The following is a 17,092-nucleotide window of genomic DNA, read 5'->3' on the forward strand; positions in this document are numbered from 1 at the left end:
AAATTACTTTTATAACTGTACTTAATTTCTACCCAATTTTCTCTCTATTAATCTTCCTCCTCAGGGTTTCTTAATCTTCTGTTGATAACCTGTGCACTGCAAAATGGTTCCAAGTACCTTGGCCTATACCCAATAGTGCTAGTATCATCCTCATCAAGCTCCAGTCCTCACCCATCCTAACAATTTAAAGTATCTCTAGACATTATGAATTATCTTGAAGGTCAAACAATACCCCCTTTCTTTCCTTTTTTTTTTGGGTGGGGTGCTTAGGATAGAATCCAGGACCTAAGCATTCAAGGGAAAGTCCCCACCACTGTGCTAGTTAACTTTCTGAGGCAGGCCTAGAAAACATTTACTGTATATGAAGTAATCTCAAGGTTCTAATCCCTCTTCTGCTACTAAATTTATTTACACAGGTCCTATTACATTTTCTCAGGTTAGTTTTCCCCTGACTAAACAAATCTGTAAAATGAGTCCACCAAATTAAACAGTGCCTAAGCCTTCTCTTTCTAAGAGTTAAGCTCATTTAAAATTCATGCATCAAGGCAGGAAATCAAAAATAAAAGTCAACAGTCTCTGTCTTCAAAGGGTCAACTACTAGTAGATAAAAAATTTATCAGTATAAGCTCTGTGCTATCTGGTAGATGGTACTTTCTGAACTAGACTTTCTTACTTATTATCTAACACAATTACTCATGGAAGACCCACTTGCTAAATACATAAATACCAGAAAACATACACAAGCAACACATACACACACAGCAGAGGTAGCATAATAGAAGCAATAATAAACATCTCTGAAAAAGCAGTATTACAGCTAGGCAGAAAAGAAGGAAGGCATTTTATATTTTTATGGAGGGGACAATCTGTGTGAAGCCCTGATATCTATAAAAGTAACAGGACACATGGGAAATGTTGAGTAGTTTGAAGTGAATATACCTAGATGGACTGAGCAGAAGCGAAGCTGAAGAAGAATGCCAAATCCAATGGGCTCACAAAGTGTGGAAGTAAGTATGCTTAGAGGACACACATTTTACACCTAGTATGACAGGCTGTCTAGACAAAAATAAGGACATGAATTAAGGTTATGTGAGTGTAGAGGGAAAGAGGCAAATTGACTGCTTTTAGGGAGAAGAAACAATTCTTAACTCACTGACAACAGAGGGCTAAGATGACAACGTAATGCTAACAACATAAAATCTGTAATAGAAATGGTCAACATCTGAAATGGAATGGACATAAAGCATATCAAATTACTAATTTTCATTTTGTTGGCCTCAAATTTTTTGAAATGCTAAATATAATAAAGGAATCCTGATGAAAGGATAATAGCTAAATCAGAGCTATTTAGCTCATCCAAAGAGGAATGATTTTGATTTAAGAACAGGACAATGTAAGTCTTATGTTTTAGGTGTCTCTAGCAATTCTAGTAGCCCTTTTTCTGTTTCTGTTTTTTGAGACAGGGTATTGATATGTAGTTCAGGCCGGCCTTGAACTCAGTATATAGCCCAGGATGGCCTCAAACGATTGGAGACCCTCCTGCCTCACTCCTTCGTGTGTTGGGATTACAAACGTGTGCCATCATGCCCGGCTAAATCTAGTAGTTCCTAACAGGGCAACGTGGACAACTTGTTAAATGAGTACCATCAGATTTCCTGTTAAATCTGAGTACCATCAGATTTCCTGACATTTATAAAAGATTATAGATAAATGTCTATATATAGACATTTATAAAAGATTACTTAGAAAAATTATTCCAATTCTTTGAAATACATAGTTTTTATAAGTTTCATAAATTCTTAAGATAATGTCTGTTTTGCTCCAATACTAAAAAAATTTTTTCTGTTTGTAGTCCTGAGAATTAAACAGAAAGTCTTTACACTGATTTACATCCCCAATACTCTTTTATTTTTTCTTTTAAGACAGGGTCTCACTAAGTTGCTAAGATGCCCAGGCTGTGCTAGAAATTGCAATCTCCTGCCTCAGCCTCCCATAGTGCTGGGATTACAAGTGTATGCCACCATTCCAGGCCATATTACATGCTTTAACATCTAATAGATTCTGAACAAAGAGTTATTATCACCTTATTTAACTATGTCAACTCAGACAAAAAATACTCAATGTAATTCATTTCCTAAGTGAACTCCTAAGGTTACATTTCCTAAGCATAAAACTCAATCATTTTTATTTAAAAATCAGAAAATATAAAGTATTACAAGATAATTGTACATATCAAAACAATATTACAATGTATAAAGTGATTAAAAAATGCAAGCTTACAAATTTTTATTATTCACAACAGAATAAAAACATAAAAGAAAAACATTTTATGCTTAAAAGGAAGAAATAACTTAGAAAATTTAAGCCAATTCATTTGAGTCAACAATATTAAACTCTTAAATAAATATTTACTTATTTATAAGAGTAAACATATATTCTTTTCTTGTTTTGTTTTTGTTTTTGTGTGTGTGTTTATTTTTTGGACTGGGAATTAAACTCAGGACCTTGCACTTGCCAGGCAGGTGTTGTGCTGCTGAGCTGTATCACTGGCTACAGTCTCATAATTTATAAGATACATTTTTGTTTGGGAGGTGATTATACATTTATAAACACAGGAAGATTAAACTCAAAGAAAAATTGGTGAAACTGATATATTTATGACTTTTATGTCTGTTCTCCTCCAATTCCCTTTAGCCAATCTAAGTCCTTCTTGGATATATGTACCATACTACAAAATGTTTATTATTTTAGTGGGAAGGAGGAAAAGCACATTCTAGGCAAAAGAAACAAACTCACAACATGCATCTTTGAACAGTAGTAGGTAGGACGTAAGGTATGTATGTGGGGAGGAATAGTTAAGAGAGCTATTGGAGTAGCTACAGAAGATTTCAGGTTTCTCTGGTGTGAGAAGCTGAAAGTATAAATAAGAACCAAAATACATAACACAAATTGTGAAGTAGGAAGAAACTGTTCAAAAGGAAAAGGGAACTAGGGAGTGGGGAAGGGGAAAGGAAGGAAGGGAAAAGAAAAAAATGAGAAAGCGTAATATGGAACCAAAGCTTTATAAATGAGTGGAGGAGGAGGGGTTGAAGGAGGGGAGGGGAATGGGAAAAAAAGAGGAATGAAGATATATCACGTACAGGTACAAATTTCCTGACTAATGTGATCACTATGTGTACCTAAAAGGTACTAATACACTTAATAAAAACAAGATGAAAAAAAGAGGTGTTGAATCCGATCTTCATCCTTATGGGCCACTTGATTTCAAACTGTAGAGTCCAAAGAGCTTGATTACTCTGAAAAACAGTTGATGTTTAAAGGTTCCACTCACTTATTAATTCATTATCTACTGAATCCCTACTAAGTACAGGTATTGTTCTTTGCCAGTGACTACAACAGATAACTATCACTGATATGGAGCTTACATTTTAACAGTGGGAGAGAGCGAAAATAAAAAATTAAATGAGCATATATTATTCAAGTTAGGTGACTAGCACTACTGAGACTGAGAAAAGCACATGCCTATAATCCTAGCTATTTACGAGACGAAGATAAGAGGATCCCAAGCTCAAAGTCAGTCTGGGCAACCAAGTGAGACCCTGCCCCAAAACAAAATTTTAAAAGGACTGGGGAGAGCCTTTGCCTAGCGTAAGTGAAATGCTAGGTTCAATGCTCAGTACCACAGAAAAGAAAAGAAGGAACAAAAGGGGGGTGGGGAGAAGGAAGAGGAAGAAGAAGAGGAGAGGACAAAAAAGAGGAGAGGTGAGAAAAGAGCAGACAGGACATGGAAGAGAAGGGGAGAGCAGGGAGGAGAGCAGGGCAGGGAAGGGGAAGAGAGAGAAGGAGGGAGAGGAGGGGAAGAAGGCAGGTTGGTTAGTGGGGAAGGCCTACTCATCAAAGAGTGAGCATCTGACCAAAAGACTGGAGGAATTTAAAAAATAAGCCTTGCATGTATTTGTGTACAGAGCAGAAATGTTAAAAATTATAATCCCAGCATTTTGGAAGTCTGAGGCAGAACTGCTACAAGTTCGAGGCCAGCCTGGACTACGTACTGAATTCAAGGCCAGTTTGAACTACATAGTGAGACCCTATCGTGAGAACCTGTCTCAAAAACCAAAACAAACAAACCTGATTTCATTTCTAATTTTTAAAATTTCCACTTTAAATGAAAATGTGCAGGGCCATCACAGAAAGAAGCCCTATCTTCAATTCCATTTCTTGCACGTTTCCTTCTCTACCCTGGTCAATGTTATTAAACAAAATTCATAGTACTGCTTACCAGTTAAGTCTCATACTCCTACTCTAAGAATATACATCCACTAAACTGGGTGTGGTAACACATGCATATAATCCCAGTAGTTAGGAGGCTGAGGCAGGAGGATCACCATGAGTTCAAGGCTAGCCTGGGATACATAGTGAGTCAGGACCAACCTAAACTACATAGCAAGAACCTGTCTCAAAAAAAATATGTGTGTGTGTGTGTGTGTGTGTGTGTGTGTGTATAAAATATACATTAGCTAACTTTTCTGAAGGATAATTTAGCATAAATGCATCAAAGCCTTAAAAATTTTCACACCCTTTGAGCTAGAAATTCTATGTCTAAGAATTACTTCTAAAGAAAGAAAAATGGAGTTATTTTACTGACTGAAAAGGATAATAGTGAAAAACCCCCAGAATAAATATAAAAGTTTAGTAACAGGGTTTGTAAAATAATTAAAAGAATATTCTGCAATTATGCAACCCTCAATAGCAATCAACTAAGCAGTGACAGTCCTTTTTGGTCAACTGTAGTCCTCTATTATGCAGTTTGTAAATGTTGCAGCACCTGGTACTGTGCCCCAGATCTAAGGCTCCTTCTCTCATCATGTCTAATGCGTGGGCTTTAGATGACACACACATGCTGTAACCTACCCTATGTGTATCTCCAGGTATGCCCATTTCCATTATTATCGTCCTTATATAAGCAATACAATCTCTCATCTGATCTCACTACACTCCTAACCCCCTAGTCAATTCTCAAGTATGAATCTGACTCTTTCCTTTACTTAAAACCTAAGACTTCAAGCTTCAAATAAAGTCCAAACTTCTAATCACAGCCTGTAATATTCTATGTAACTGGGCACTTACTCCATCCTCAACTAATCTCTCGCAAGTTTTCTTCAACCACCCAGGCCTTTCTTCAGTTCCTTCAACATGCCAAGTCAATTCCTTACAGCCTTTTCATCCTGTCTGGAATGATCCTGGCTTAAGGTGGCTCCTTATTCACACCTGCTCTTAAAATATTCCCTCTTCAGATCTCAAGTTCAAGCTCTGCCTGGGCAATTTAACCACTTGCTGAGAGACTCTGTCTCAAAAACAGATGGAGACAGGCTCAATCCTCAGTACCACAAAAAAAGAAAGAAGTTAAAATAAAAAGAGGTTTTAAAGTTCCCTCTTCAGAGGCTTTCCCTAACCAACCAGTCTGAAATAAGTAGCATCCTAACTAATTTTACTTCTCTACGGAACATGCCTCATTATATATGTATTTTTTGCCGTACTAGGGGATTGAACCTAGAGCACTCTCACATCCCAGCCTTTTCATAAAATGTTTTTATATCTTGCAAGGGTCTCTCTTAATTGCCAGGACTGGGCTCAAGTAAAAATCCTACCTCCACCTTCTGTGCAGAAATTACAGGTAGGCACTGACACAACAGGCATCTAATATACTTATACTTTTATGTTTGCTTATACTTGAGTCTGTATTCCCATCCTAGCACATAAACTCTGTAACAGTAAAGGACTTACTATGGTTTGTGTCTGAATGCCCCCAGCAAGGCTTCACGTGGTCATGGGCGGGGCGCTTTTCAGGAGCGGATGAATCTTGAGTTTGCCACTGATTCATGGTCTAACGCTCGGATTAAGGGTGTGAGTGCTACACCCACCCTAGGGCGGGTAGCCTGCCCACAATGTAAGGGACAGAAAGAGGCTTGCTTTCCCTTCTCTTGTTGCTTTCGGTGTCTTGGCCAACATGAACAGTTGCCCCTCTGTTGTGCTACCCTGCCTTGGAGCCAGCCAATTATGGACTGAAATCTCCGCAAACTGGGAGCTATAGAAACTTTTCTTCCTTGAGCCTTGGGTGTTGGCTATTTTGTGTGTCAGCAACGAGCAAAGTAACTAAGACAGGGCTTGACTTGTTCACTGCAATGTTCAAAAACCTGACATGAAGTAGGCATATCTGTAAGGATGTACTGTAATGAAGTCTTTTGTCAGAATTAAAAAATAACACAAAAAGCTTGAGAAACTTATTTCAAAAAGTTATTGTTTACCTTTAAGAAAGGAATAACTTCTTTCATAATTGCTTTAATTTGCCGGTCCAGCTGCTGAGTATCAATTCTAGGACACGGGACAGTAGAAACTTCACTTACAGGTTGTTGGGAACCATCATTTTCAATAATGGGAGTTTCTGTTTTTGAAGAAAAATGATGTTATTAGGAAAAAAAAAAGTCTATGACTTTATACATCTGCATTTGTCCAACATTGTAAAGAATACTGTTGTAATAATTTTATGCTAAAATAATACAAAGGAAAATTTATGTAGTTTTAGAAGTCCTAACAAGTAAAAGAAAGCATTAATCAAACCACTACAATAAATCAGGCAGGGCTTTTATTTTGTACATGAAACTACGATGATTACCGCCAGTCAGTCCAAAACATACCTTCTAAATTATTAACAATAGCAGCGGCGGCAGCAGCAGCATCTTCATCCTCAACAACCCTGCAGGTGCATCTAACACTGGAATTACTTTCAGCCTCAGTCTTCATACGCTCATATTCTCTCATTCTTGCTAATGCTTGATCTAAGTGAATCACGGTATTACCTGTATTTGGAAAAGAAATACTTCTAGAATATGTAAAAGTAAACTTTTTCATGTATTTCTTAAAAAAAAAAAAAGTCAATACTGGAAGGAAAATTAGCTTTAACAAGTTTCAGAATGTATACTAATGAAGCCTACCATATATATTACCACATTTATGCAATGCTTCAAATAACTATAAAGTAGGACCCTCATTTTCAGAGAATTTAAGTTGGCGGAGGTTTCATGGCCACTTAAAATATAGGAGCAGAAATCTGCACTATGAAGCCCATGTTTGTTTCAGTACACCATGTTGTTTCATATAAACAAGAAAAAGAAAAAAAAAGGCCAGGCATAGTAGTACATGCCTGTAATCCCAGCACTTGCGAGGCTGAGGCAGGAGGGTCACTGTGAGTTCGAGACCAGCCTAGGCTACAAAGTGAGCTCAAGGCCAGCCTGAACTGCAAAGCAAGACTGTCTCAAAAAAAACAAACAAACGAAAATCCAAAATGCCACACAAATTCTAAGAAAATTCAACTTAACCCAAGGAAATAAGGTAAGAAAAAGGCCTAAGACTATTAATGACATTTCCCAATTCTAAGTCCACTTCACCCAGTTTAAAAGAAAAAAACCAGTAAAAGAAAAAAACAAGAGGGACAACCGAAGGTAACAGTTACCCACAAGAGTAATTTTTCTCCATAATGGGATGAGCTCAGTATAAACCTGAGAGATATTTACTCAGAACAGTTAAGAGCTTAAAGTCCTCAATAACTAGGACAGGCAAAGACTTGCACTGTTTTGATAAAAAGTGGGTAACTAACAACAGGGAAAGACTCGGCCTTTGGTCCCTTCGTAGTAGAAAAGCACCTTTGAAATTATTTAAGTCTTACTATATGAACACTAAGAAGAGACACTTTTATCAACTAAGGACCTCAGAGATCAGAACGAGTGTACACATCTGACAGATCACAGCCTGGGAAATGTATCACATACCTATACATTATCTTTCCTCTAATTTTATTTCTAAATCTGTAACTCAAATTTTTTCTCCCATTGAGATCTATAACCGTCTGAACTTCCTTTGTTTTATTACTCCTGGGGAAAAGAAAGTGTAAGATAACAAACCTTGGGGTTTTTACTACAAGCTATTTACACTTAAAATTTGAGTTCTGAATCAAACCATGAATTTTCACATTTTTATGAAAACTGTTCAGATAAGGCCTGATTTTTCCCTCCATTAATTGAGTAACCTTAGAAGACTATCTCTCCTTTAAGGGAAAGGAAATTATAACTTTTTGAGCTTCTATTATTCATGCTAGGAAGATATATACACTTTTCCTGAGGACACAGTCAGTAGATACGATCCCCACTTCCACAGTATCTGCAGAGGGCAGAAAGATTAGATCATTTGCCCACGGTCAAAAATAGTTAAGAATCCTGAATTTAGACTGACTGATTTAAGTCCATGTTCTTTGAACCATACCTTTTCCAGCTGTTTCCTTATTTATGCAACCCAAATCGCATCCATCAACTAAATGTCATGTGCTATCATAGTAAAAAAAATTCTGCTTACCTAGATCATCTGTTGCAAAAGGCTCAAAATTTGAAGATACAGACAGGACACTAGCATTATCAGCATCATTTTGCTCACTTATTTTATGTGTTTCTCTTTCAAAATTCTTCTCAAAAGTTTCCTAAAATACAGTAAAATAAACAAAAATCACTACTATTTTAAACACTAAATGAAGAAACTATTTGCGTAAAACTATACCTAAAAGAGATAAGTATTCCATCCAAAAAAGATTGGAATATATCTATAGCTATTAAAGGTTGAATACACTGTCACAGAGACCATTAAAATATTAAGTAACCTTGCAGTATGTTTGCCATTATATAGATAAAAATACATAAAACTAGCTACTGATTAAAATTCTAAACTAACAAAGTTAACATTTTAAATTACTTTAACATCTTCACAGACATTCCATCTCCAACTTCTAATAATGTCTGTTATTGTATTACCATATTATACTACTGACTCATCAAATGAAAAACATGATAGTCTCGCTCATATTTTTTAAGAATATTTTATTGAAATATAATTTATAATAATGCACTCATTTTCTAGGTATAATTTGATGAGTTCTGACAAATGCATGTAGCCATGTAGCCAGCTTCTCTAAAGACCACTTTCATCAGTCCAGAGTTTCTCCATACCCTTCTACACAGGCAATCTCTACTATGCTTCACTTATGTGATTTCTACCAATGTACATCAGTTTTATTGGTGCTAACAATTTCATACAAATTGAATCACATAGTATATTCAAGATCTGGCTTCTTTTGTTTAGTTTCTGAAATTAATCCATATTATTATGTGTTTCAGAAGTCCTATTTTTGCTGAATAGTAGTGGATATATCAGTCTATTTATCCAATATCTGGTGATACTCTAATTTGAGGCTCTGATAATTAAAGATGCTATTTTTGTGGACATTTGCTTTTATTTCTCTTGGATGAATATAGTACCTAGAATAGAAACTGCTTGGTCACATGCCAACTTTAATTTTGTGAGAAACCTCCAAACTGCTTTCCAAAGTGCCTGTGCAATTTTATACTCTCACAGCAGTGTGAGTTCCAAATGTTCCACCTTTTCACCAATACTTACTGCCAATCTTTTTTTCTGTCCTTTTGAGACAGGGTCTCACTATGCAGTCCAGGCTGGCCTTGAGCTCACTTCGTAGCCCAGGCTGGTCTCGAACTTATAACCATCCTCCTGAGTGCTGGGATTATAGGCATGCGTCACCACACACCGCTTTTTATTGTCAATCTTTTTGTATTTATTTATTTATTTACTTATTTTTGGTTTTTTTTCCAGTACTGGGAATTGAACTGACGACCTTGCGCTTGCCAGGCAGGTGTTGTGCTGCTGAGCTAAATCCCCAGCCCCTGTCAATTTTTTTAATTTCAGTGATTTTTGTGGGTGTAAGATGTTATCTCTTATGGTTTTAATTTGCATACTAGCCATTTATGTATATTCTTTCATGATGCATCTGTTTAAATCTCTTGCCCACTTTTTACTGAGTTGTCTATCTTATAACTGAGTTCTAAGTTCATGTCAAGGTCAAGATGATTTTCTCCCATTTACATTTAGTATTTGTATAGGTTTTTTTTGTTATTTTTGTCTTTTTGAGACAGGGTCTCGCTATGCAGTTGAGGGGCTGGCCTTGAGCTCACTTTGTAGCCCAGGCTGGTCTTGAACTTGCAATGGTACTCCTGCCTCAGGCTCCTGAGTGCTGGGATTACACGTGTGCGCCACCATGCTTGGCAGCATTTGTATAGTTTTAGCTTTAAAGGATTTTAACTTATTCCAAGTGAAGTTTGTGTACTGTGATTGGAGGTATCTCATTTATATTTTACATGAAACATTTTGTAAGTATGTATTTTTCTTGTAGCTATTCCCCCACCCAGTACTAGAGCCTGCACTCAGAAGATGCTACCACAGATTACCCACACTCTTAAAATTCTGGAACACTGGAACATGGGATCCTTTTCCCTCAGACTCCAAAATAGCTGGGATTATAGGTATGTGCCACTGTGTAAGGCCTAATGGTCTTTTAAGTGTCTATCACTGTAGAAAGTCCTACTGGAAAGTGCTGCTCCAGAGCTATGACTGTGGTTCTGCTACTGCTGATTAAGTCACACTGGTAAAGAGAAAATGTTGATAACAGTGCTGAATTTAAGTTCTGGAAGAAAAATTTTAAAACGTGATTTCATTATTTGAAAGTAATACTACGTTATTTATGCCAAGTCCCTACTTATCAAGTAGTGTACCATCTCTAAATTTTACTTAACTTTAAAACTGTCAAGTTAACTTTATTCTACGCTACAGTATACTCCAAATTTTAAAATCTAGTATTGATGGTGTAAACCAATGTGCTCAAAACTTTTAAAATAAATGAAGTAATATTGCCTGCTTTTAGATAAAGGTTTGAATTCACAGTAACATAAGATCTGGAGCCTGGTGAAGAAACAGTTTAAGCAGGAAAAAAAAAATGAGTTAAGGAAGACGTTTTTAACATGAGTTTAAATTAAAGACAAAAGTTTAGAAAAAAATCCTCAGTAGTTCTAAGAAAATTACTTTATCTGAAGAGCAACAAAATCATCTTGTGAAAATACACCATCATCTCAGAAAACATTTTAGGTATTTCAACAATGGTGAGAAACACAGTATGATCCCCACTTTCTATCTATAACAGATTTATCAATTATGAACATGGATCTCCATATGCTACAGCAAGCATTTAAAAATTATGTATGTATTATCCAAGGACCATTATATAATATTTTATAACCAAATCTAGGTCTTAATCTTTAAATACGTGATCCTAAATACCTCAGTATCCTAGTAATTTCTCATCCAGTCATTTTACCAACTGTGTGATAGGCAGTATTTGGAAGACAAAGTTAACAAAACTAACACTATTCTTACCATTCTTCTCTATTTCGAGGTCCCTTTTACTTTACTGAAAAATTTCTCCAAGTAGACTACAGTAAATTAATTTTTTTCCTGATTTTATTTTGTTCAGGTTTCTCAAAAATTTTACCCGAAGACCTGATTTATCTTATACTTACTCAAGGGATCTTACTGTGATCTGACTGCTGTAGTGTAGTTTTGAGGGAATACACCACACATTTGTTACATGTCTGTTAACAGTCAGCCCTATATTGGACAGTGGAGACATAAATTTGGCTATTTTAGACCTCATAATCTATTACTGACAGAATTTTTGGTGTTTGCTAGCATATTCTGATTGTGTTCTGTATTTCACCTTCAAAACAAATTAATGCATTACACCTATCCTTTATCTAAAGCTAAAAATAAATAAATGTATTCATAATTTGGCAACAATTTAGCTTTTTAGTGTATACTGAAGTTAGGTTTATATTTCACTAATCATTATCATCTTACATCATCAGTAGTAGCAAGGCTTTCACTGGGAGTAAGTTCTGAGTTTGATGCTATCCAAGTACCAGAGTTTACTGACTTTACATTTTCCCCTTCTTTTTCATGCCTTTCAGAAATATGTCGGGATACTATGTCCTAAATAAGGAAATAAGACATTAATATAAAACATATGCTTAATCCCAAATTTACATTATAAATAAAAAGCAGAAGCAAATGGAAGGACAAATACAGTGCTTTTCACAGGTTAAGTGTGAGGAGAAAGGAACACTGAAAATAAAACATAGAAAAATTGCTCATGAAGATCATCCAAAAGCTACTTAAGCTACACAGAAGTTTTTTTTAAAAAAATCAAGAAAAACAGAGAACAAATCAAAAACACCAGGTATATCACAAAGTAAAGTGGCAATGGAGCAAGAAACAGAATGTTAGGTACCAGATACCTGCAATGCATATAAAGCTCTCTGTCTCAAATAGTCAGTATTAAGTAGCTGAAGCTCATGGAAAAGTTCAATAAGGAAATGTGGGCGAGACTCATTCTGAGAAATTAATGTAGCTACTTCAGAATAGATAGTATCCCGCAGAGCTTCAAACATAGAAAAATCACTCCCAGTTTCTGGAAAATACATAAAAATCAGGAAGTTAATATTGATAAAAAACCTTCATGACAATTTTTACTATTTGGTATTGTTACTTTAAGCCTTAAAATACTTAAAATCAAAACCTAATTCTATATCAGAGCTCTTATAATAGAAAAAGATTAACTTTAGTAAGTTAAAAATATCTTAAAATATCAACATAAAAGTACTTATTTCATGAATACCTACCACTACTTAGAACATTTTGATTTCTTAATTTAAAAAACTGGAAAAAATTATATATTTCACGGAAATATCACTGAAAATCTTCAAAATAAGAGAAGTGAATGAAATAAGCTAAGGGCAAATAAGCTTCCTTTTTTTAATCCTAAAATGAATTTCCTAACAGAAAAGAAAATCTTTTTCATGTTGAGAACAAAATACTGCCAATGAAAGCTACTACTGTATTTTAAGGTCTATCTAATTAGGTCTACTAATTTCCAAATCTCATCTACAATTCAAAAATATGTTGTACTAATAATTGAACTTGTAACTGTAATACAAGACATCAATTCACTAGTTTTATTTACACTACCAGTATATTATAAAGTGGAGCACTCTGTGACCCACCCGAAGTCTTCAGCTGCATAGACTCTCAGTATCACTTATTATTTAGCTATAATTTTCTGCATATATTTGTGGATAATATACAATTTCTACTCTTAGATGTATGCAATCACAATTCACTGCTAAATTCTACAAGAAATTTAGAGAAGACCTAATGCCAATACGTCTCTAAATTTTTAATGAAAAAAAATTTTTTTTTTTTTGGTTTTTCTCCGGTACCGGGAACCAAACTCACGACCTTGCACTTGCCAGGCAGGCGCTTTTGCCGCTGAGCTAAATCCCCAGCCCCTTTAATGAAATTTAAAGGGAAGTAATACTCCCAAACTCATTCCTAGAAGTAAGTTTGACCCTGATAACCAAAACCAGAGAAGAATCCAACCAAAAAAGAGAACTACAGGCCAGTCTCTAATGAACATAGACACAAAAATCTTCAATGAGATACTGGCAAACAGAATGCAGCAAATCATCAAGAAGATTATACACACGACCAAGTAGGATTCATCCCAGAGATGCAGGGAAAGTTCAACATATGCAAATCAATAAATGTAATACACTGTAGTAACAGAGCCAAGGACAAAACCCGTTATGATTAGCTCTACAGATGCTGAAAAAGCATTTGACCAAGTCCAACAACCATTCATGATAAGAATCCTACAGAAAAATGGAAAAGATGGTCTTTATCTTAATCTGATGAAAGCCACCTATGACAAACCCATAAACAACACTATACTAAATACTGAAAGCTTTCACTGTAAAATCATGAACAAGACAAGGATGTTCACTGTCACTATTCTCATTCAAAGCAGTTCTAGAAACATTAGTCAGAGCAACTAGACAAGAGAAAGAAAAGGAATAACAATCGGATAGGAAGAAGTTAAATTATCATTTGCGGGTGACATGATACGCTATATAGAAGACTCAAAAAACTCCAGCAAGACTTTTACATTTAATAATCAAATTCAGTTGCACAGATGGATACAAAGTCAATAATCAATAGCCTTCCTGTACGCAAATAACAAACTCACTGAGAGAAATAAGGGAAACAACAGCTTTCACAATAGCATCCATAAAAATTAAATACCTAGGGAACAATTTAATGAAGAAAGTAAAAAACCTTGAAAACTACAGTATTCTGAAAAAAGAGATTGATGAGGCTATCAGAAGATGGAAACATATCCTTCATTCTTAGGTAGAAGATCCAATACAGTGAAAATGGCCATACTTCCAAAATTGTTATACAGATTTAGTGTAATCCCGATCAAAATTCCAGTAGCATATCTCACAGACTTAGACAAAACAACCCTAAAATTCATTTGGAACTAGAAGAGACTCAGAATAGCAAAAATGGTTATGGACAACACAAGCAAGGCAGGGGGCATCACAATCCCTGACTTGAATCTACATTACAAAGTTACTGTGGCAAAAAACCAGACCTGAGGATCAATGGAACAGATCAGAAGATGCAGAAACAACTCCAGACATACTCAGCCACCTTATCTTTTACAAAAGGGCCAAACACATTCACTGGAAGTAAGAGAGCCTCTTTAATAAATGGTGCTGAAAAACTGGCTTTCTACATGTCAAAGACTAAAACTAGATCCATGTCTATCACCATGCACTAAACTAAAATCAAAATGGATCAAAGATCTAAATATGAAAACAGAAACATTGGAAGAAAAAATAGGCAAAACACTTGAAGATAGGAAGTATAGGCAAAGACTTTATGAAGAAAACCTCAATCACACTGAAAATATTACAAAGAATCAACAACCAGGATCTCATTTTATTAAAAAGCTTTTGCACAGCAAAAGAAACCACCAATAGAGTGAAGAGACAACCCAAAGAGTGTGAAAATACTTCTGCCAACTGTTCCTCACACAAAGGACTAATATCTAAAACATATAAAGAACTGATGATCCACCTCCCCCTCAAATTGGAAGACCCAATCAAAGAATAGGCATCTGAGATGAATATGCACTTCTCAGATGGAGTAGTACAAACAGCAAATAAATATATGAAAATGTTGAAATCACTGGTCGTTCAGAGATGCAAATTAAAACAATGCTGAGATTCCATCTCACTCCGCAAAGAATGTCTATTATCAAGAAATCAACCAATAGTAAATGCTGGTGAGGCTGACGGAAAACAGGATCTCCTCTCCACTGTTGGTGCAAGGGTACACTGGTGCAACATCTGTAGAAATCAGTGTGGAGATTTCTCAAAAAACTAAAAGTGGAAGTTCCATTCAACCCAGCCATTCCCTCTCTTGGTATCCTTTCGAAGAACTGAAACATCATACCACAGTGATACATATGCATCCATGTTTACAGCAGCACAGTTTGTCATAGCTAAATCTTGGAAACAGCTCAAATGCTCAACAACAACCAATGAGTGGATAAAAAAAAGGTAGGTTTTTTTTTTTTTTTTTTAATTTTTATTTTTGAGACAGGGCCTTGCTATGCAGTTCAGGCTGATCTTGAGCTCACTTCGTAGGCCAGGCTGGTCTTGAACTCGCAAGGATCCTCCTGCCTCACCTTCCAAGTGGTGGTATTACAGGTGTGCCCCACCACTTCTGGCTGGGTTTTTTTTTGTTGTTTTTTTTTTTAAATACAATGGAGTACTACCTTAGTCATAAAGAAAAAGAAACATGAGACATCTACAGCTAAATGGATGAACCCTGAGACCATACTCAAGTGAAATAAATTGGACATACATGTGCAAATATCACATTGTCTCTCTGGTGTGAGAAACTGGAAGTGTAAATAAGAACTCAAATGTATAACCAATTGTGAAATAGAAACTGTTGAAAAGGAAAGGGGAACTAGGGAGGGGTGAAGGGGAAAGGGAAGAAGGGAAAATAAAAAAATGAGAAAAAGGATAAAATGGAAATGACACTTTGTAAATAATGGGAAGAGGGGTTGAAAGGAGAGGAGGGGAATGGGAAAAAAGAGGAATGAAGATATATCATGTACAGGTATGAACTCCCTGTGACGAATGTGATTATTATCTATACCTAGATTACACCAATACACTTTAAATAATGTATATAGTCCTACTCATAAAGAGTACAAATTAGGAAATGTTCTCATTTTGAATTTCCTCTGGGAAAAAAAAAACTCCTCTAAGTGGTTCTTTTAGGTATCAAATTCTGTAAACTTTGTACAGCAATAGGAGAATCAAGTAGTTAAATCACAGAGTTCTACCAAAATCAGTGTTAAGTGTCTAAGAAAAAGTGCATGGAGTATAAAGATTCAATACATTTCTGCAATAGATGGATAGAAGAATATAGAATATTTTTTTTATATTTATATTTTTATATTTAGAGCAATGAGCTCTACTGAAAACATTTTCACTCATTAGCTATTTTATTAATATCTTCAGGTCTTGATTCCACAAGCATAGAGTAGTAATTAAAAACATGCAACTTTGATATATAAGAGTGTAATACTTTTCAACTGTTCAAATCTGCTAAGTTATTACAAAAATGACACTTACCCTAGGCAAGAATGAAAACTATTTTGATAAGAACTCTAAGGACTGAGGAAGGAGCTCATTGGTACAAACTGCTTGTCTTAGCATACCTGAGATCTTGGCTTCAATTTCCAGTACCACCCCCCAACCAAAAAAAAAAGAAAAATGAAAAAAAGCTCTACTTAAAGTAAAAATCCAGAGCTGGGTGTGGTGGTGCACACCTGTAATCCCAGCACTTGGAAGGCTGAGGCAGGAGGATCACTGCAAGTTTGAGGCCAGCCTGGGCTACAAAGTGAGTTCAAGACCAGACTGAACTACATGGTGAGACCCTGTCTCAAAAAGATGAAAGAAGAAAGAAAGCAAGCAAGTTAGAAAGAAAGCAAGAAAGAAAATAAATAAATAAATAAATAAATCCAGGTCAAAGGATATGATGTGACACATAAACTTTCAGTTATACATTATATTAAAATTTGAGATGTATGTAGTGGTGCAAACCTGTAATTCCAGCAGTTGGGAGGCTAAAGCAGGAGGATGGCACTAAATTCAAGGCCAGCCCTAAACTGCGCAGTGAGACTCTGTCTCAAACAAAAAAGGAAACTTGATCATAGTTTTTTTTTTTT

At 35.6% G+C, this 17,092-nt stretch overlaps 1 protein-coding gene across 10 annotated transcripts in view; it reads right to left on the bottom strand.

The window, feature by feature from the left end:
• Positions 1-17,092, bottom strand: part of Pcm1 (pericentriolar material 1) — a 93,426-nt gene that overhangs the window by 16,867 nt on the left and 59,467 nt on the right. For all 10 annotated transcript variants that reach the window (XM_013508601.1, XM_005412198.2, XM_005412197.2 and 7 more), the window contains 5 exons: positions 12,240-12,412; positions 11,803-11,934; positions 8,407-8,527; positions 6,696-6,857; positions 6,306-6,442 (listed from right to left, as the gene is read on the bottom strand). In XM_013508601.1, the coding sequence (XP_013364055.1) occupies positions 6,306-6,442; positions 6,696-6,857; positions 8,407-8,527; positions 11,803-11,934; positions 12,240-12,412 (725 nt within the window). The remainder of the gene's footprint in view (positions 1-6,305; positions 6,443-6,695; positions 6,858-8,406; positions 8,528-11,802; positions 11,935-12,239; positions 12,413-17,092) is intronic.

Source organism: Chinchilla lanigera, unplaced genomic scaffold (genome assembly GCF_000276665.1).
Source record: "Chinchilla lanigera isolate Chin_1 unplaced genomic scaffold, ChiLan1.0 scaffold00151, whole genome shotgun sequence".
In the NCBI taxonomy this organism is placed as follows: domain Eukaryota; kingdom Metazoa; phylum Chordata; class Mammalia; order Rodentia; family Chinchillidae; genus Chinchilla; species Chinchilla lanigera.